The sequence below is a fragment of the Zootoca vivipara genome, chromosome 1 (assembly GCF_963506605.1).
Source record: "Zootoca vivipara chromosome 1, rZooViv1.1, whole genome shotgun sequence".
NCBI classification, from domain to species: Eukaryota; Metazoa; Chordata; class Lepidosauria; order Squamata; family Lacertidae; genus Zootoca; species Zootoca vivipara.
In genome coordinates this window covers 73,031,261-73,052,427 of record NC_083276.1, presented here as the reverse complement: position 1 = coordinate 73,052,427, position 21,167 = coordinate 73,031,261, and the positions used below count along the sequence as shown (strand labels likewise).

Below are 21,167 nucleotides of genomic sequence, written 5' to 3'. Positions count from 1 at the left end.
TTGACCTCACTTGCTTTGAAATAATTGTACAATGAAATGCAGCACAAAGTAGAATAATGGTTTGCTGGAGCCCTGAAATCAGCTGCATTGTGTCACTTCTGATAAACCCGTTTTACTAGTAACACAGCCTTGGATTACTTACGCACACTGCTCCCTATCTCTTTTTAAAATAGCAGGTGTGTTTTTTTAAATTAAAAAAATCAACCAAATATTGTATGCTTTTTGTTGCAGTGTGTGTGTGTTTCACTTTTATTGGTGCTACCCTTTTCATTTACTGGTTGTCTCTTGTTCACAAGAAGTCTTTTTTATGTGGGGTGGGGATATAATATAGAGAACTACTTCAGAGAAAACATTTAGGATACAGTAAAACATTCAGGGCACATTCCCATACTGGAGGAAAAGGGCTATCAAATTGGGCCTTGCTATGCCAACAGAATACTGTACAAGAAACACCACTGCTATGACAGATACCTCTGTGGAATGCATGGTGGAACAGCTAAAACAGGGCAGACTTTGGGGCAGGATGGGGAGGCTCAGGAGAAGAGCACATTAAGCATGTACTCCTACAATTCAGTGCCATGCCCCCACTGATGACACAACACTACCCCAGCCCCAGAACTGGCACATAGGATTTTAAAATAGTCTCCAGTGCATTGATGATCACCTTGGCAATCATTTGGGTGAGTGGGGTACAACTGATGATAAGGCTGGGAGAGTGGGGAGCCCCGTGTGCTCCTGGTTTCTGTTGTTGAAGTTGGATGCTGAAGTTGGGGTGGGGTATGTAAAGCACAAATGCCCCATGAGGCAACTGATTCTTGTCTGCTGCTCTGGCAGAGTAATTAGGGAGGTGCTCTGCGAAATGTGGGTTCCAAAACAGAGGCAGAATAGATACCCAATTTTGATCTTAAATGCTGTAAGATAACTTCCTGGGTAGCTCTAAAAATGTTGCTTGTGTTTATACCTGTCCTGAACCAATGCCTGGGCACAGTAATGGACTGAATGAAGGCTAATGAACAGAAGTTGAATCCCAGCGAGATGGAAGCCTTGCATGTGAGTGCTTTTCAAGTCAGGGAATCTTGTCAATTCCCTGTTCTGGAGAGGGTTACACTCCCTTTGAAGGATCAGGTAACATAGCTTGGGGTGTTCCTTGGTCCATTGTTGCCCCCGGAGGGCCAAGTGTTCTTGGTGGCTAGGAGTGCCTTTAAGCCAGCTTTGGCTGGTACACCAGGTATGACTTTTCCTGGACCTGGATAACCTGATCACAGTAGATAACCTTAAGGCCCAACCTCTGCAATACATTCTGTGTGGGGCTTCCCTTAATATTGGTCTGGAGCATAGCTGCCAAGTTCTCCCTTTTTTTAAGGGATTTTCCCTTATGCTGAATAGGCTTCCTCGCGAGAAAAGGGAAAACTTGGCAGCTATGGTCTGGAGGTTGTAGCTGGTACAAAATGTGGCTGCTAAGCTGCTTTGTGGAGTGACATGTCACCAGCATGTGACACTTTTTAAAGCAATTACACTGGCTACCAATATACTGTACTACTGGGCCATGTTTAAGCTTATGTTATTGACATATAAAACCCTTACTACACACAGGCAAATTGATGTGGGAACAGGCATTCCTACAGATACCTTGATCTCTGACCATGTTTGGTCTTTAAAGGCAATTAACCAGCAACAGTTAGATCGTTAGGTTTTATAAATCACGCAAAAGCTAATCATGAAGCACTCTTTCTGGGCAATTCTGTATGCAGATGTTTTTGGAACTACAGTACTGAAATGGACCCCAGATGAGGTGTGTGTGTTGTTGTGTAAAATAGGGGAAAATGATAAATGCATTAGCAAAGTGGGATATGCTGGACATTTTAAGGTTTATGGGAGGGATAGAGAGCTGAGCCCGATTGATCAAAAAGTGTATCACACAAGTAATATACATTCTGGCAGCTTTACACGCAGAGCAGGTTGCAGGGTGCTGCAAGTGTTTTAAAAATGCCAATCAATTTCTAATTTTACAACAGAGATACATGAGAAAGTGTCTCATTGAACAGACATAATTATGTCTTTTATATCTATAAAAATATATGTAGCTCAACAAAATTGCAATATGGATCCAGAAGACGTGCAAAACAATTCATTGTATATTCTGGGTACTGCAGCTGAAGGCTGTGTGTGAGTGAATCCTCTGACTTCCTGTAGCTCTTGTCCATAAGATAAAGAGATTACAACTTTTTAAGCATTTGTGTACTTCAGTTTCCAAGTTGCCTCTGTTTATAAAGAAAGTTTTGAAACAAAGTTGCTTCTTTCCCAAACCTTCTTTAACATCAGTGTGCTTGGTGTGATATTGGATTTGGCTCATAGATATGTGGCTGTTCATTTAAATTATGTGCTGCAGATATATTTTCTAATTTTGGGAACACATCATTCTTGGATGTCTAAATTATTGGTCACCAAATGTCAATTGGGTGATAGAAAAATTAAGATCTGGACTCTCCTTTTGGAAGCAATACAGGATAATTTGTTTCCATTAGGTTAATAATAGTTATTGGATCTTTCTTTTCTAGGGCTGGAGTAGATGGCCATTAGAAATGTGTCAACTGGCAAAAAAAAGTGTGTTTCTATATTATTTTGATTGATGGAAAAAGTTGTCATAGGCTTTGAGATGTTGCCATCTGGTGGTCAGTTTCCTACTTGGCTCAACAGTTAATAGCTGCTATATCAGCTGTTGAATTCATAAAGGGTCTTCATAGCCCACTTTCTTGAGGAGCAGGAGCAGGAGCAGGAGCAACAACAACCAAATTCAGATATCTGGGATGTGGGATGTGGTTTTACCTTGACGTGAAAGCAATTATTGATGCTGGCCATTTTATTTGTGTTATGATCCATAAATGTTGCTTTCTAGACACCTTCATTTTTGTTTTATTTGGTGTTGTAACATGAGTCTGAGGCAGTGGAAAACAGGAGTGCCTGGCATGCTCTGGTCCATGGGGTCATGAAGAGTCGGATACGACTAAACAACAACAACATGGATGCATGTTTGCACTTTTAAGCAAATCAATGTCCTCTTTGTTTAGAAATCTTTAAAATTAATATGCATTAAACAGGATCCAAAAAGCCATTAGAGGAAGGAAAAGAGCTGCTAGTGCTTTTTTTGTAAATGCGAACTTGTGCAAGAGTTTATGTAGTGCTGAAATATGTACCCTGTTTCTCATATTTTAAGACATACCCATAAAATAAGCCATAGCAGGATTTTTAAGCATTCAAGGAATATAAGCCATACCCCGAAAATAAGACATAGTGATAGGCGCAGCAGCAATGCCGGCCGCGGCAGGAGGAGGAGGAAAAAATAAGACATCCCTTGAAAATAAGCCATAGTGTGTGTTTTTGAGGAAAAAATAAATATAAGACGTGTCTTATAATATGAGAAACACGGTATGTTCCATTGCTGTCCTCATTCTTCCATTTTGCAATAGTTTTTACAAACTTATGGAAGCGGAAGAATACTTCTAGTTTTAGTTTCACTTTCATATTGAGCACTCTAGCAAAAAGTGTAAAATGCTCCTTTTGTAAGTAGAAGACACTATTGCATGCAGAAGGACGTCTAACAATGTGGAACACAATTATAAAAACATGTAACTGGAAAACAATTGTTCTCTGGGGGAGATGGCTTTGGAAAAAACCTTACTGTCAAATAGCTGAGGTGATACAATTAAATAATATGAGAATATGGGGGCTGCATGTTTCAAATGAATAATTTCAGTTTTTTCTGGTACGCGTGTGCGCACACACACAAGTATCCTGTTTTTGCGTCTTGTTTTCTTTAAAAGTACAAATATTATTGCATTGTTCAGAGCTGTTTCAGGAAATCCAGTTCAGAATTGGGGGAAAAGGATATCTACTTTTTGACATGCACAGGAATTATTTTATTCTGCACAAATAATAGCAGAAAGATGGCAGAATTGGGGCATAATGAGCACACACTGATTGAATGTGATGACTATTTAAATGCTAAGTCTTAATTTACCACAAACCTACTGCATGAAATAGTGGGATTTTCTGTTTTTACATTGCACCGGTAGCAGCCCTCAACCATGGCTGTTTGCTACATGGTCGGTCATGCAGCTGTGTCTGATGAGCAGAAACAGTAGCTTAACGTTGGCCCAGTGGTGGTGGGCTTATGGCTCCCAGAGAGGAGCTGTTGCAGCTGGTTGAATTGGCAATAGCATGTCAACTGCTGCTACTGCACAGCCTGTGTGTTACCTGCATCTCAGCTATGCAAAGGGTTTGCTAAGGTCGGGTGGGAGAAGTGCTGCAAGATGAATTTGTATTTGTGTGGACATTGATGAAAACAAAATACCAGTACATGAAATCATTTTTAACATTTTAAAGTCTTGCAACTGCTGTTGCAAAAGCTTAAAGCATGGTCCCTAGTCCCCGCTCTGTCCTTCAATTTTGTAGAAAGCCAGCCAATATGAAATTCTCATGGGTGGCGTGTAGAGGTTTTTTATTGTTGTTGCACTTACCTTACTTTTGAGGTGGCTGAGGGGTGTTTGTGAGTGTCCTTTCTTTCATACCACAAACCATCTCACCAGTGCTCTGCACTCTGCAGTCTTCCTGCTAAGCCCAGGACCAGGATGAAAGCATCAGGAAGTAACTCCTCCCATAGAGGTTTTTCAGATCAGGATCTGGTGCAGGCAACCAGATAGGCTGCAGGCTGCTACAAAAATGTTTACAGCAGGGGTGGGGAAAAATTTCTTCAGTCTGCCAACAGTAAGGTGAGCTTACTACAGCTCTACAGAAATTCTAAAGAAAATTTCAGGTGCCCCGAGTAAGGCCCCGAGTAAGAAGTAGTAGAGGGACCCAGGTGGCGCTGTGGTTAAACCACTGAGCCTAGGGCTTGCTGATCAGAAGGTCGGCGGTTCGAATCCCTGTGATGGGGTGAGCTCCCGTTGCTTGGTCCCAGCTCCTGCCAACCTAGCAGTTCGAAAGCACGTCAAAATGCAAGTAGATAAATAGGAACCGCTACAGCGGGAAGGTAAACGGCGTTTCCATGTGTTGCTCTGGTTTGCCAGAAGCGGCTTTGTCATGCTGGCCACATGACCTGGAAGCTGTACGCCGGCTCCCTCGGCCAATCATGCAAGATGAGTGCGCAACCCCAGAGTCGGTCACGACTGGACCTAATGGTCAGGGGTCCCTTTACCTTTACCTTTAAGAAGTAGAAGCTTCTTTCTTGGAGGGGGGGTGGAATGAAAAATTGTAGGTCAGGCTTTGACATAGCATCAACTGTGGGTTAATTCGCAGAGCCTAGGGCTTTCTGATCAGAAGGTCGGCGGTTTGAATCCCTGTGACGGGTGAGCTCCCATTGCTCGGTCCCAGCTCCTGCCAACCTAGCAGTTTGAAAGCACGTCAAGTGCAAGTAGATAAATAGGAACCGCTACAGCGGGAAGGTAAACGGCGTTTCCGTGTGCTGCTCTGGTTCGCCAGAAGCGGCTTTGTCATGCTGGCCACATGACTTGGAAGCTGTACGCCAGCTAGCTCGGCCAATAACGCAAGATGAGCATTGCAACCACAGAGTCATTCACAACTGGACCTAATGGTCAGGGGTCCCTTTACCTTTTTATTTCTTACGGATTATGAGATTATGTCCAAACTCTGCACTGCTCTCTAGTTCAACAAAAGTAGCCTCTACTCCTCTCCAAACTCTTATTTTCTTCCCTGCAACAAATGAGCAACTACAGACCTCTTTCCCATTCCCTCCCCATTCATGGACAATTCAATATTGGAGTATGGATAGCCTTTTTACAAAAATGTGCTTGCTGTTTAGTTTTATGCCTTAAGTACTAGCTTTCTAATGAAATACTGTAGTGATTTTAATTTTTCTTGTTTCTCTTTTTTACAGTTTCCTCATAGTGCTGGTCTGCCTTATATTCAGTGTGCTTTCCACGATTGATCAGTATGCAGCTCTTGCCACAGGAACATTATTTTGGATGGTATGCCAATGGATATTTGCTTTATATATCATCTTAGGAACAATGCTTGTGTCTGCTTGCTGTTGAATTACTTTGAAAATGTGACTTTCATTAATGTGTACATGCCAGGCCTCTCTTGTTTTTGGTATTAATTTATGGTAGTATTTTTTGTACTCCCCCCCAACCCCCCCCCCCACAATTTCTGAATATGCACACTGATCCTTCCCAATACAGTCATGCTAACTGTCTCCTCCCCACTGCCTCCTCTTAAGGTAAATTGTATCAAGTTCATGGAATGCCTCTTAATAGCATCATAAGCAGCCCTTGCCCTCCTCTATTTCTTACCAGCACTTTGGTAGGAGTTAACTGGCATTGCATTACCTGACTTAATTTATTGGGGTGGGCAAGCCAGCATTTATATTTAATTCGGCTTGCCATTCTTTGAACAATTAATCCTGCAGTTGTTTTGTGTGTTGGGAATTCCCTATTATACGTGCATTAATAGTTAATGTTGGCAAAACCTTAGCCTTCGTTTTCCAGCGAGTCAGCTTTCAGAGTTCATGTTCATATTTATAATTGGGGAGCAGAGGCGGGCACAGTCTTTATGTCTTTCAGGCACAATTCACTATGCTTGTACAATATTGGTTTTCTTTTCTTTCTTTTTTCTTTGTCTCTCTCTCTCTCTCTCTCTCTCTCTCTCTCTCACACACACACACACACACTAATTAATGGAGCTGGTCATGAACAGCTACTTGCAGTGGTTGAGGAAAAACCAGTACAATTTTCATGAGGAAACAGATCAGCAAACTTCTACATAGGGTTCGAGAGTTTATTTTTATTTATTACCTGCCCTTCGCTGTATGGTCACAGGGCAAGTTACAACTTTTAAAACAATATTAAAAACAATTTAAAACATACATGCAATATTTGGCAAGCTCCTAAACCAGCCGTCCCCAGCCTCATGCCCTCCAGGGGTTTTGTTTTTTAAAGAACTTATAAAAGTTGTTTCCGAAGTGTCAAAGGACTGGCTATTAATGTCATTGTGGCCATTATTGCTTTATAGGGCTATGCATGCACATGGCGCTTTACAGAATGTAAGAGGACAGGATCCTGCCTGAAGATGCATACCGTCTAAAAAATTGACACTGGAGATACCAGAAGAAGGGAAAGGAAATGTAGTCAGGGGGAAAATGAGAGGATATGCATTCATTTCGTAGAGCATGGGTCTGTCTGTCTTCGCCACTGTAAATTGTAGCAGTTCGTTCAGTCGCCTGTCCTATTTATTGATTGTGCTTGTGTTTTATCTACCTGTTTGAGTATTGTTTTGTACAGTATTTTATTTCATATTTTACAGTTAACTGCCTTGAACACAAGTGCTGCAACACACATCTAATAAATAACTACAGTGGTACCTTGGTTTAAGAACAGCTTAGTTTATGAACAACTTGGGTTAAGAACGCTGCAAACCCGGAAGTAGGTTTTTTGGTTTGTGAACTTTGCCTTGGAAGCAGAACATGTTCCGCTTCTGTTGAGGTGTGTTCCATTTGTAAATTGAGTCCCCCGCTGCTATGGGAAAGCACGCCTTGGTTTAAGAATGCTTTGGTTTAAGAATGGACTTCCGGAATGGATTAAGTTCGTAAACCAAGGTACCACTGTAAAGGGCTTTTATGGAATCATAGAATCATAGAGTTGGAAGAGACCACAAGGGCCATCCAGTCCAACCCCCTGCCAAGCAGGAAACACCATCAAAGCATTCCTGACAGATGGCTGTCAAGCCTCCGCTTAAAGACCTCCAAAGAAGGAGACTCCACCATACTCGAACAGCTCTTACTGTCAGGAAGTTCTTCCTGATGTTTAGGTGGAATCTTCTTTCTTGTAGCTTGAATCCATTGCTCCGTGTCCTCTTCTTTGGAGCAGCAGAAAACAACCTTTCACAGCCTTATGAAATGCTTCAAAGAAAAGTTGGCTTTTGAGGAGGGATTTTTGAAAACTAAAGCTAAAAGGCACAACACAAAAGGAAAATGGAAGGAGGAAAAAAACAAGCTTGGGCATTGTTTCTGGTTACATAGTTATTGTAATGGCCAGTTTGAATGACTTTCAGAGCACAATACACAGTTAAACAATTTTATTTCTGAATGATTTTAGCTGCAGGATTAATTTTCTGCCATTAGGTGGCAGTGCTGGTAGGGTTTTGCCTTTCAGTTTTGTGCTGGCAGTTTTTCAACACCAGCTAAAGTTGGAACCAAGCCTGTGACTGGATCATCATGCTGTAGGCCAGGGTATATGTACACTTGGCATGTTTAAAATATTGGTGTAAGAGAGTTTTGGCCATGACTCATAAAGAGAAAGAGGCATATTTGTGTAAAAATTGTTTTGAGAGTTCAATATTTAAACTATAGAAAAAGTAAATTCAAACACGTATTCTCCCTGTGAGACTATATTTTTCTTTTATTTTCATAAGCAAGAGGTTTTATGGTGCCAAGACACAGCAGAATGTTGTTATCTCAGCATGATCTAAGAAAATCCAAGCACATGATCCAAGTGGATTAAATATTCTTCTGAACAGAGGGATATTACAGTGTGCCTGAAAAAGCTATTTTCTCTCACGAATCTCATTTTGTTGTCAGTTTTGGTCCCAGAATTACAAGGGTACATATTTGTAGAGAATATGCAACATCACATGTGTTAGATTACTTTTCTTCCCTTCAGGATTTAACTTTTGCTAATATTGGAGCATTTTTCATGTTGGCTTAAAAGTGTATAAGCCCTTCAATGTTTACTTTCCATTGTTTTTACTATTAATGTTTTTGGCAGAGATGTTTGTTTTCAATGTTGTATCAAAGAGAAACTAGGGCAGAGTCAATGTCAAAGGAAGCCCGAAAGGTTCTTTCTCACACAAACACATTCACTATTCAGAATAAGAAGTAAGGTAGGGAGGGTAGTTAATTGAATCATTGGGCTCCCCCTCCCCCTTTTTAAAAAAAGATAATTTTCATAATATGTGAACAGCTGCCACCGCCCTTTACTACAGAGTGAAACAGTAGTAATGTATTGTATGCCCCTTACCCAGTATTATAAACTTTGTTATTCATCTACATTTCACTTCATTTAAAAAAAACATGAATTGAGTTTTGCAACTTATAGCTAACTTTCATTCTTTTGTGGTCAGCAAAGCCTGCATAACCCATTTTCAGATCAAAGAGGTTTTTATCTGGATTTAAGAACTGCTGCACATGTCTACACACACACACACAATTACAAAGCAACCTGTATGTAAATTGTATCATAGGACACATGGATTAGTCATGGGTATTTGGTGTGTATACACTTAAGATTGCAACGTTTTATGATGTACCCACAAGTGTTCTTACTTAGATTTTCACATAGAAACACTTTCAGTGTAGGAATTTGGCAATAATGTCTGAAGTGACCTGAACTAGTTGCTGGATGGTAGCCCACAGGTGTCAGACTGATAGCTTTCTAAATCAATAAGCAGGTCCTAAACTTCCCACAGATCCAGAGCATCCTGCAGGTAACCAACAGGTGGTGAATGCTTTCTCCATCGCATCTTGGCAAAATGCCTCAGTAATAGCAGTGAGCTTCTTTCTCTGCTGCCAAGTGTGCTGATAGTTACTGTGACATTTCTATAGCTTACATATGATGTCTTAATCAATTAGCTGTCTGTTAATTAACTTGTTAGTTGACTAAAGCTGCAATCCTATGCCCATTTTCCTGGCAACTGGTGCTGTTGAACTCAATGGGACTTACTGATGAGTAGGCATGTTTAGGATTGCATTGTAAATTGTATTTGTAAATAAATGTGCTTATTTGAAGGCCTGAATGAAGGTGTTTGTTTTCAGGAACCTGAAAAAGTGGCATTTCACTCCTAATAGTGGCATTATCCACCAAGGGCTACTCTGTGCATGTAGAAAAATCATGAGATAGAGTTCTTCTGGAATTGTAGTACTTTAGATTTCAGGTGTATGTCACAACCTTGAATGCTCTCTCATGAGAAAAAGAACCTCCCTTCAACTAGAAAACTAATATATAAAACTAACCTAATGTAGGTTATAACACCCCTACCCCACCCTGAGGTACTAGTTCTACAAGCAGGGGTTGTTTTTCATGATTTTTTAAAAATGTAATCCTCACCTCCATCCCACCAGAACTACAGTCTCAAATGACACTGTCCAGAAAGGACTCTGTCATGTAATTTTTCTTCTTTACTCTAAGAAGGTGGACTGCTGTCTCCAAGATCCACCCAAGGATGATGAAACTTGAAAAACTGATAAATAGTTCACTTGGGGTTTTTATTGTTATTGTTATTCTAAAGCAGAGTTGCATATTGTATAACATTTGCACCTATTTTCAAACACTGGCCAGCAAAACCTGTGCTTTTAATGGGTTCCATGAGAGGAGGATGAGAACGCACATAATATACACACCAGTTCTAGAGATTTTAAATGGGTATCTAAGAATATTGCTATCCCAGCTGTAGCCCTATCAGAAAATCCTTTGCTGATAGGTGCAGTGGCAGAACAATTCTGCTTGACCTTCCTTTAGCACTTCCTTTGGCAATATTACTCTCATCCCCCTCTCCAATGTGAACAACAGTGAGGGTGAATGCAGGGTGTGAAATTATTTTGCCCCAAGAGCCTAATCCAAATATGCTAAGGCCAGTTTCTATGGGCCTTTTTGTATTTTAATGTGAACACCTGAACACAAAATACACAAGTGGCACATGGACTGTGAACTGCACCCACATTTTTATTACCACCCTTATTCTGGCTTAAAATGTGGGTGGAGGCCTTGCTATTGCATGCATGTTTTTAAAAGGGAGATAATACTGCAAGCATGGTACCTGGGCAAATACAAAAAAGTTCTGAGGCCATACTGCTCTGGGAAGAGAGTATAAAATGAGGCCAGAATATTGAAGGGAAGAATATGAATTGCAAAATCTACAGGGGGCAGTGTTAAGCCGTCTTGTGAGGCAACTGCAACCGAATGGTGCATTCAAATGGTTAAACGGTTAATTCTGCCATCATTTAATCATGAATAATATTTTTCAAATAGTACGTGAGATATATATATTTTAAAGTAAACAAAGAACTGTGGGAGGGAATCAGGGTCAGAGCTAATTGTTAATGAATATAATTCTTGTATAATCCCCCACAGCATTTGTAACTGAGTTCATGAATTTTATAATGCCCTGGTAAGACTGCGGGGCAGGGGGAGATCAGGTATAGGGAGACAAGATTTGTACCTCTATAAAAATAATATTCAGAGTGTTTATATGTCTCCTGCGGTGTCCTTTCATCCATTCCCTCATAACTGTGATTCTGCTCTGAGCTTTTCAGTGTGAAAATTAAGCCCTGTATTGTTATGCACTGCACTGCATTGCAATAAAAGCCGCCCCCCTGAAAAAGCAGTCATACATTAAGAGGGTCATTGTGGTATAGTGGTTAGAGTGTCAGCTGAGGATCAAATTCAGGTTCATACCTTTACTGGGCACCTCTGTTAGCATAGGCTACCTCAAATGGTTTCTATTAGGATCAAACTGGAGGTGAGGAAGATCCCTGTATGTCGCCCTGAGCTCCATGAAATCGGGGTGCAGGATTAAAATGGAATTAAATGAGTAAACAACATATTTCAGATTGATTTTTAAAAAGCAAAAGCAAACGTTATGCCTCAATTGTTATTTCCATTAATAAAAGTAGCAAACTATGTTGGACTTGTAACTTGTTTATTTCCTGGCCTTTCATGTTCTTGTTGAAGAAAAAATGTGAATTCAGTGAAAAGACACCCTTAATTCACGTGGTCTTGATCCTGTAAGGAAGGGCTCTGGCCAGAAACCTTCGGATGTGACAGATTGCAATCCAGCACAGACCAATAGGGATAAATTGTTCTTGCCATCGGCAGGCTGCTTCTGATGGTCAACATGATATGACATAGTAATCTCAGTATAAAGACTGTGGTGGAGCATCTGTGTTACAAAAACCATTGTTGGCAAGCTCAGATTAGAGGATGGAGGCTGAATGGGTGGAGGAGGTTATCTGTTGCTGGGATGGGGGTGGGGAACATGGGCAGTTTTCAGCCATAGCTGCTAAGTTTTCTCTTTCCTCGCGAGGAAGCCTATTCAGCATAAGGGAATTTCCCTTTAAAAAAGGGAGAACTTGGCAGCTATGTTTTCAGCTGGAAGAACAGTTGTTGGTTTTGAGGAGGGAGGATAATGGAGTTGAAACTGGGTACATCTTAAATTGTACCTATTGAGGTGCTAGTTGCAAGGGCAGCTTTTTCCATTGCTGCTTGTTGAAAACCCTTTTCTAGTTTCAAGAAACCTTTTAAAGTGGACCTTTTTATCCCACTCTGTATCTGTGTTGGGTTTGAAATTGTTTTTAAATGCGAAGTTGAAGCTTTTTTAAAAAAGAAGAAGGTATCATTGTCTTTATATATGAAATTGTGTAACCTTTTTTGGCAGCTGATTTTTTAAACTGTCAAATTGCTTCCAATATATTATATGGGAAACGATTCATAAATGAATAATTTTATTATTATTATTATTCTCACTTTTTGGTATATCTTACAGAATGCACAATTGATATATCAGAGCTCTTTACACGGAATTAAAGTCTGATTTTTAAGAACTCGGAGCTTTTAAGAGAGAGTTTTGCCGTGGAAGTAACAACCAACATATATTTCCATGTGGCATCAGCTGATTATAGATTTCTCTCCTCTCACACACGCACCATTTAATGGAGTCTTGTTAATCCATGGCTACTATAAAGACATCTATGTAAGTTAAGAGAAAACACAGCCTGGAAGGAAAACACAGTTTTAGGGAATTGTTGTAAAACCTTTAAAAAAATTAGAATTCTGAAATCCACATGCATTTGCTTTTTCTGGAAATACCGTCAGACCTAAAATACTAGATGAACTTTACGACCAATTGTAGTTACAGGTTTAGAACAGTAAATCTCACTTCACACAGAGCATCTGGATGAGAGCAGTTTTGCTATGCAGAAATGATTTTAGACTTACAATCCTACTATATATAATAAGCAGAGGAGAGGAAAAATTTTTCTGTTCTTGAGATGGGGAGAGGAAGCTTAAGCCTGTTAAACCCTGGCATACAGCAGAATTGAGCACTGAGAAGGATTTTTAAATTTACCAGGATTAGCATGTTACACTTGCAGTGACAGGTGTTTCCTTTATGTCTTGTCCAAAAGTCTGGGAAGTAGATTGTCATTAAGTGCTACATTCAGTGTGTATCTCAATTTCAATATAACTGGAGGGCCCATGGCTTTGTTAGGTCCTTGTTTTTACATCTGACCTCAGCCAGCTGGAGTCTATTGTCTTAAGCGTAATGTAACAGCTGACATAACATAACGGATATCAAGCTTAAAAGCCAAAGCAGCGTAGTGAACTGATGGAAACGAGAGGAGAAAGGAATTGAGGGGTTGGGGCGGGTATTACAGCATCCTGACTCGAAGTGGAGGGCTGATTTTTGTTTTCCCTGGGGGAATTATCCAGGAAATAATGAGATGAGCCTGCTGATGCTCTGTTTGCAATTGATTGCATATGATAGACTACCGGAGGCAGGTTTGGGTTTGCCAGCTGTCACTAGCTGGTAGCTATTGAATTGCTTTAAGTGGCCCTTGGTGTGGAAAGAGAGCCTGAAATTGCAGGTGTGGCGTAATTGAATAACTGCAGTGAATACTGATGAGTAATTTGAAAAAAGGGCTGTGAAATAAATATATTGAAATTAACTTTTAATTTACAACACGCAGGTACTGAGTTTTATTGGGGGGGGGGGAGGATAGAATCAAGTTGTTGGGCTTCCTAAAACGTTTGGAGGAAGGACAGAAAATAATGCAGGCTTTTGGGGGGGTGGGGAGGAATAGATGTTACAAGGGAAATTTGAAGTTCCCAGCCCAGTGTTTCCTTTGTAAGATAAATGCAGGGCAGGGAGATACCTGGAGGGAGGGGGTCCTTAATCCTTCCCCATTCACCATTTCCCCTCTGCAATTGCCCTCCCTTGATGCTTTAAATTAATTTCTTCCCCAGCTGGGCTCCAAACCAGCTGGTGGGGGAGGGGGAGATTTCCAAGGGGGGAATCTGTAAGCACCCCTTCCTTCTACCTCTGCATTATCTCCGGAAATATGGGTTTAGGAACTTGCATTTGTGGAGATAACATGAGACTCTTCCCTTAATTACCTGAAGTCATTTCTTTTAGTTTTGGCACGGTCCATCCAGAGAGAAATAATGTTCAGGTTCCTTTTTGTTCTAGTGAGAAATATTTGCTTAGCATTGCCATTGAAACCAGTGGAATTTCAAGAGCTTTTTCTAACCAAAGCTAAGCACTTTTATTATTATAGGAAATATTTATGAACTGAAAATATAAAATGGAAAATTATATGCACCTTATTCAATGCTTTGTTTGTTTGTTTTTTTGCATTGTAAAATGGATGCACAATTTCGAACTAATTGCTCTTATTTCGAAAATGAATCAATGTGACATAGGAAAGGAAGGTCTCACTGCAACCTTAAAACAATAACTGAATATTAGCTCAGGATTGCCAACAATTATATATTAGCTAGGTCTGTCATTTTCTTAACTGTGAGATGGGTATTCTTTAGAACTCAGCTGGTTAAAAAACAAATTATCTTTTGCTATGCGCTTATAGATAAACCAGGCACTGCAGTTTGTTGTCCTTGGGATTTATTTTTTTGTTGTTTAATGTTTACAGAGTAAAAATGCTCATATTGTGCAGGATAGGACAGCTGCAGCCCAGAACAGCAAGTATGTCCATTGGGCAGGTAGGAGAGCTACCGTTGATCAGAGACAAGAGTGCATACTTTGCATGCAGCAGGTCTTAGGTTCAGTTCCTGGCCTCTCTAGTAAGAAAAATAAGATAGCAGGTGATTGGGGATAATCCTGTCTGTGACCTTTGCCAGGCAGAGTAGACTGGGCTAGATGAGCAGTAGTCTGATTTGAATTAAGGCAGATTCTTATGTTCCTGTCTTGTCACCCTGAGCTACTGCCTTGTGTGGTTTAAGATGGAACAAGCAAATAGAGTTCGGAGTGGGGTGAACCTGTGGCCCTTCAGATGTTTCTGGACTGTTGTTGTTTAGTCGTTTAGTCGTGTCCGACAGTTCGTGACCCCATGGACCATAGCACGCCAGGCACTCCTGTCTTCCACTGCCTCCCGCAGTTTGGTCAAACTCATGTTCGTAGCTTCGAGAACACTGTCCAACCATCTCGTCCTCTGTCGTCCCCTTCTCCTAGTGCCCTCCATCTTTCCCAACATCAAGGTCTTTTCCAAGGATTCTTCTCTTCTCATGAGGTAGCCAAAGTATTGGAGCCTCAGCTTCACGATCTGTCCTTCCAGTGAGCACTCAGGGCTGATTTCCTTCAGAATGGATAGGTTTGATCTTCTTGCAGTCCATGGGACTCTCAAGAGTCTCCTCCAGCACCATAATTCAAAAGCATCAATTCTTCGGCGATCAGCCTTCTTTATGGTCCAGCTCTCACTTCCATACATCACTACTGGGAAAACCATAGCTTTAACTATACGGACCTTTGTAGGCAAGGTGATGTCTCTGCTTTTTAAGATGCTGTCTAGGTTTGTCATTGCTTTTCTCCCAAGAAGCAGGCGTCTTTTAATTTCGTGACTGCTGTTACCATCTGCAGTGATCAAGGAGCCCAAGAAAGTAAAATCTCTCACTGCCTCCATTTCTTCCCCTTCTATTTGCCAGGAGGTGATGGGACCAGTGGCCATGATCTTGGTTTTTTTGATGTTGAGCTTCAGACCATATTTTGCGCTCTCCTCTTTCACCCTCATTAAAAGGTTCTTTAATTCCTCACTTTCTGCCATCAAGGTTGTGTCATCTGCATATCTGAGGTTGTTGATATTTCTTCCGGCAATGTTAATTCCGGCTTGGGATTCATCTAGTCCAGCCTTTCGCATGATGAATTCTGCATATAAGTTAAATAAGCAGGGAGACAATATACAACCTTGTCGTACTCCTTTCCCAATTTAGAACCAATCAGTTGTTCCATATCCAGTTCTAACTGTAGCTTCTTGTCCCACATAGAGATTTCTCAGGAGACAGATGAGGTGATCAGGCACTCCCATTTCTTTAAGAACTTGCCATAGTTTGCTGTGGTCGACACAGTCAAAGGCTTTTGCATAGTCAATGAAGCAGAAGTAGACTTTTTCTGGAACTCTCTAGCTTTCTCCATAATCCAGCGCATGTTTGCTATTTGGTCTCTGGTTCCTCTGCCCTTTCGAAATCCAGCTTGCACTTCTGGGAGTTCTCAGTCCACATACTGCCTAAGCCTGCCTTGTAGAATTTTTCTGGACTAAACCTCCTATTATCCCCGAGCTTTAGCATGCTGGCAGGGCTGATGGCAGCTGAAGTCTAATACATCTGGAGCAGCAATGGTGCTCTCCAATGTGGTGTAGTGGTTAAGAGCGGTAGACTCGTAATCTGGGGAACTGGGTTTGCATCTCCGCTCCTCCACATGCAGCTGCTGGGTGACCTTGAGCTAGTCATACTTCTTTGGAGTCTCTCAGCCCCACTCACCTCACAGAGTGTTTGTTGTGGGGGAGGAAGGGAAGGGAGAATGTCAGCCACTTTGAGACTCCTTCGGGTAGTGATAAAGCGGGATATCAAATCCAAACTCTTCTTCTTCTTCTTCTTCTTCTTCTTCTTCTTCTTCTTCTTCTTCTTCTTCTTCTTCTTCTTCTTCTTCTTCTTCTTCTTCTTCTCTCCCCCAGTGGTTGTGATGCGTCTTGCTGCCATGGGCACTGGAGAAAGGCACCAAAATATGTCTTAAATATTTGCACCTATGCTATGCTGTTATGCTATGTTTTGTGCTAAAGCCAGGCTTGTGAATTGTTTGGGGCATTTCAGTCTTTGCCTACTGTTTTATAATAAACCATGTATACGTACATCTATCAGTCCAATTGTCATCACAGCGTAGCTTCCATGAAAATCAAACTCCCTATTATCCTGAATGTTGTGTGTCTTTCAACAAATAGAGAACAATGCACACTAATGATGGGTTCTGAAATAGCATTTTTAATATTTACATTTATTTCCTCCCCCCCCCCGAAGACCATCAAAGCAGCCTATAAGTAAAACAATAAAACTGTGCCATTAAATTACAATAACAAGTAAATAAACTTAGTCCTAAAGAGTCTAATATTCTAAAACAGCAACAACATCACACAAATCAGCAAACTTCAAGAGTTCACTAATTTACCACTTGTAATCTAACTACAGAGCAATTGGGAAATGTTTATCTATATAGCATCCAGCCCACATGATGTGGTGGATTTTCCTATGTACCTGCAGCAAACCAGCAAATTGTGTGGCAGGCATCTGGCAAATATCATGGTGTGGCTTGATGCTGCAGACATACAGATCTTTGGTGTAGCTGCCCCTGCCCTGGCGATGGCAATTGTGTTGGTGCACAGTCATCTATGACCACTCTGTGTTAGCGGTGATTGTGAAAATGGTAACACTTAGTGGAGTAATAAGTACATGTTGACTTCACTGAATACACATTTATCAAAAAAGCTTAAATATGATACTTGCAAGCTACGCAGGCTGAGCTGAGTTGCCTCGTTAAAAAACCCAGTTTTCCTTCCCATTGTGATTTGGGCGTTAAAAGCATTCCAGTTTCACGTATTTTACACATTTGCTGCTCTGAGTTCCAACAGGAAGAAGGGCAATTTCAAAATGTAACAAATACATAAATAAAAATATGTTATTGTGAGAAATATGTTATTTCTGCATACTTTTGGATTATTTTTAAATTGTGTAAGCACAAACACTGGAAGATTTTGAATGAAGTCCCGGAGACGGGCATTTCAAGAATGCAAAGCTATGTAATTCTTCATTTTGTTGGCTTCTACTCCGTTCATGTCCTAAACCCCCTTATATGGCAGACTAGACATTGGAGTCTAGCGTCTGTCAACAGAAACATGTGGAATGTGCATTTTGAGGTAGCTCCAATTAGTGTTAAACCGAGAAAAGTAGTATGCTGGGTTGGGAGGGGGAAATGACATAAGGTGTAAATATTACTGAAATAATCTTTCAGGGGAAAGCAACACTGAATTAGGCAATGCAACTACCAAGAAAGAAGGGATGCAAGTTTATAATCAGCAGCCAGAGTTACTGCACCAGAATGCTTTAGAATGCAATCTGCCTACACAACCTCATTGCCTGATGCAAGGCATGGCATACTGCAGATGCAGGGGATTGAGCTGCATATAAAAGTTTGAGAGACCAAATGAGGGCTGAACAACTTGAGACTATCCCATGGAATTATTTCTAACAGCCACACATTGTGATTTGTGAGGTGCCCTGTTTTGGGGGTTCTGAGCAGGGAAGAAAGCAAGAGACTTATTGAGTTATTTTGTGGAGTGCCGCACATATCTAATGACGTAACATCTGACCTGGTGGATCAGGAATGGTGCAAACCTGACCTAAACATAGAGGAAAATGTCTCCATGGTCTTCTTCTGATCTTTGAGGAAGCCATCTTAGATCAAGTCAGGCCATTGATGGATCTACCTCAGGGTTGGCTACGCTGACTGACCATGGCTTCCCAGGGTTTCAGCCTCTTCCCCCTCCCAACCGGACCAGAACAACATGGCTGCCTCTCTGTGTTTGCTCATTGGCCACATTCCCATTAGCGGTGGCTCTACAATTTGCTTTTCTTGCTCTCTTTAGCTCAGGCATCCCCAAACTGCGGCCCTCCAGATGTTTTGGCCTACAACTCCCATGATCCCTAGCTAACAGGACCAGTGGTCGGGGAAGATGGGAATCGTAGTCCAAAACATCTGGAGGGCCGAAGTTTGGGGGATGCCTGCTTTAGCTGCTTGTGAAGTTTTTGTGAGGAGAGCAGGAAGGGAAAGGGATTGATTGAGAAGGCTTTATTAATCATAGGATTGACTCCCAAACTGCTTCAAATATTTGTTCAAGAAAAACAATGACTTGGGTTAGTCTGGGTTGGAACTCTTCCACTACCTCCAAAAACTGAATACAAATCTCTACAAACTGAGCAATCCTAAGAGGTTGGTGGGCAGCTTCCATGGCAGAGGAGCTGCCACACTGTAAGCCCTGGTGGCCCACCTCTGCTGGGGCACAGATGGTGGGGGTGGTGGGGAGGCTCTTCCTCCCCCCCTCCGATTTCCTGCTTTTTCTATATACAGTCTTTCCTTCCCATTTACATTAGTGTATGGGGAGGAGCAGGAATCTCTATGCCAGTTTGCGGGCTGGTGTAGATTTTTGTGGATTTCTTAGGGACGTGTCAGGGGGAAAAGGGGCCTTTGGGTCAGCTACCCTTCAAGCACTGCCACAGTACACTTCTGTGGTTAGCTGGGCTCCTTTCACCTCCAGAATGCTAATTCCACAGCATCATTTAGGAGGCAGTGGAAGACAGGAGTGCCTGGCGTGCTCTGGTCCATGGGGTCACGAAGAGTCGGACACAACTAAACAACAACAACAACAACAACTTTGTAAAACTCCTTTGCTATCCTTTAAATATTTTATCTTATACTTACTGTTGCTTTTAACTTATCTGAGCACCGTTTGGTGGAAAATATAAGAAAATGAAATAAATAAAAGCTGCAGAGCACCTGTAAGAACAGTCTCGTCTCCACCCTTTTCAATATTTTTTAGAAATCTGAGAAAAGACCTAAACCCTGTGACATTTGTTTATCAGATATGGCATTGGTTTGATTACACACATAGCAAGCAACAGCCTGTCTTCCAAAGTGCTTCAGGTTCTCAAAAAACAGCTACTGCTAGGAGCCCTACGTTGGGTACATCAAAAGACAGACAGAAAGTGTGTGTGTGCATAAACATACCAACACATATACATACACAAAAATACATAAATAAATGGATAAATTGATAAGATTACAATATTAATGCTCTCAGTAAATCTGGATATTAAGGACATATGAATAACCAGAAATAATAATAATAATAATAATAATAATAATAATAATAATGACAGACTTGATACTGTAAGCTTTCTCCACTCCATCTACTACTTAGCTAATAACCAAATATGTTCTTTAAAAAATGAAGCTGGTTAGGAAAATATTACTAATATGATAAAGTCACACGTAAACCATTACAGGTAAAAAGCTCAAAATGCTGTTGGCTGTGTGTTTGTTTGTTTGTGTGTGTGTGTTTGTGTGTGTGTGTGTGTGTGTATTTTAGGCTCTTAGTTTTAGGCTCTTTGAGTCACTGCAGGACCGTTGAGATACTGAACTTTTACATAATATAAAGCTATCCGTCACTTAGCATCAGATATTTAACAATGATGCCACCATGTTCAAATTGCAGCATCTGGGTTCCAGACTTGAGCTTTGATACGGTAGGTAGAGGCTCTCTTATTTCAGGGCTTTCTTACTGTTTTCTTCCCAGCCATTTCCCATCTGTGTGATGGCTGTCCCTCTGCCCTGGGGGTTGGGCACCAATGCAGCTGGTGTCCTTGCCAGCAGGCTTTCCTCCTGGAGAAAATATATCTCATTATATCTCTGTAAAGGGTAATAAACCTCTGGATGTGTTTTTCCCTTCCCAAATACTAAAATAAAAAGCTGTGGGTGAACAAATCACTCAATAAATCACAATGGCTGGGATAATGGGAAATGCACTTTTTATTTTACTTTTCATCATTTGTATTCCCACGTAAGCTTCTGTTCCCCCCCCTCTCTCCTAAGTACTGTTTTTAACAGAATAAAAGGTCACATTTTCTGTTTGTCAGCCGTGTTTCAGTGCAGACAGATTTCCAAACCACCTATAATAGGCAAATCTTTTCATATTTTAAAATGACCATAGTGGTGTAGTACAAGCTGCTGGTGGTGTTTGGTGTGTGTCTGTTTTGCTAGTTTAATACTATCGGAAGCGTTGAATCCATTCTCTTTTGAACTTACATATTAAGATGAGGTAATCATTAGCAATAAGTTCACTTTTGGAAAGAGGGAAATGTGCTGTGCAGGAATCAGCTGTCAAGAGTGCCACTCTGGAGCGGGCGACATCTCAAAGAGGGCTGACAATGGAGAAGCTCTGTCATTTCATTTCTGCTCTTTGTTTCTTTGCAGAAGGACAGAGTTTTCCAAAATATATAAGATGAACCTTGTGCAGTCCAGTGCTCTTCGTTTTGATATCTTGAACCATG

General features: G+C 41.0%; 1 protein-coding gene across 2 annotated transcripts in view; it reads left to right on the top strand.

The window, feature by feature from the left end:
- Window positions 1–21,167, top strand: part of KCNQ1 (potassium voltage-gated channel subfamily Q member 1) — a 282,319-nt gene that overhangs the window by 35,821 nt on the left and 225,331 nt on the right. For both annotated transcript variants that reach the window (XM_035120964.2, XM_035120972.2), the window contains exon 2: window positions 5,894–5,984. In XM_035120964.2, coding sequence (XP_034976855.1) covers window positions 5,894–5,984 — 91 coding nt within the window. The remainder of the gene's footprint in view (window positions 1–5,893; window positions 5,985–21,167) is intronic.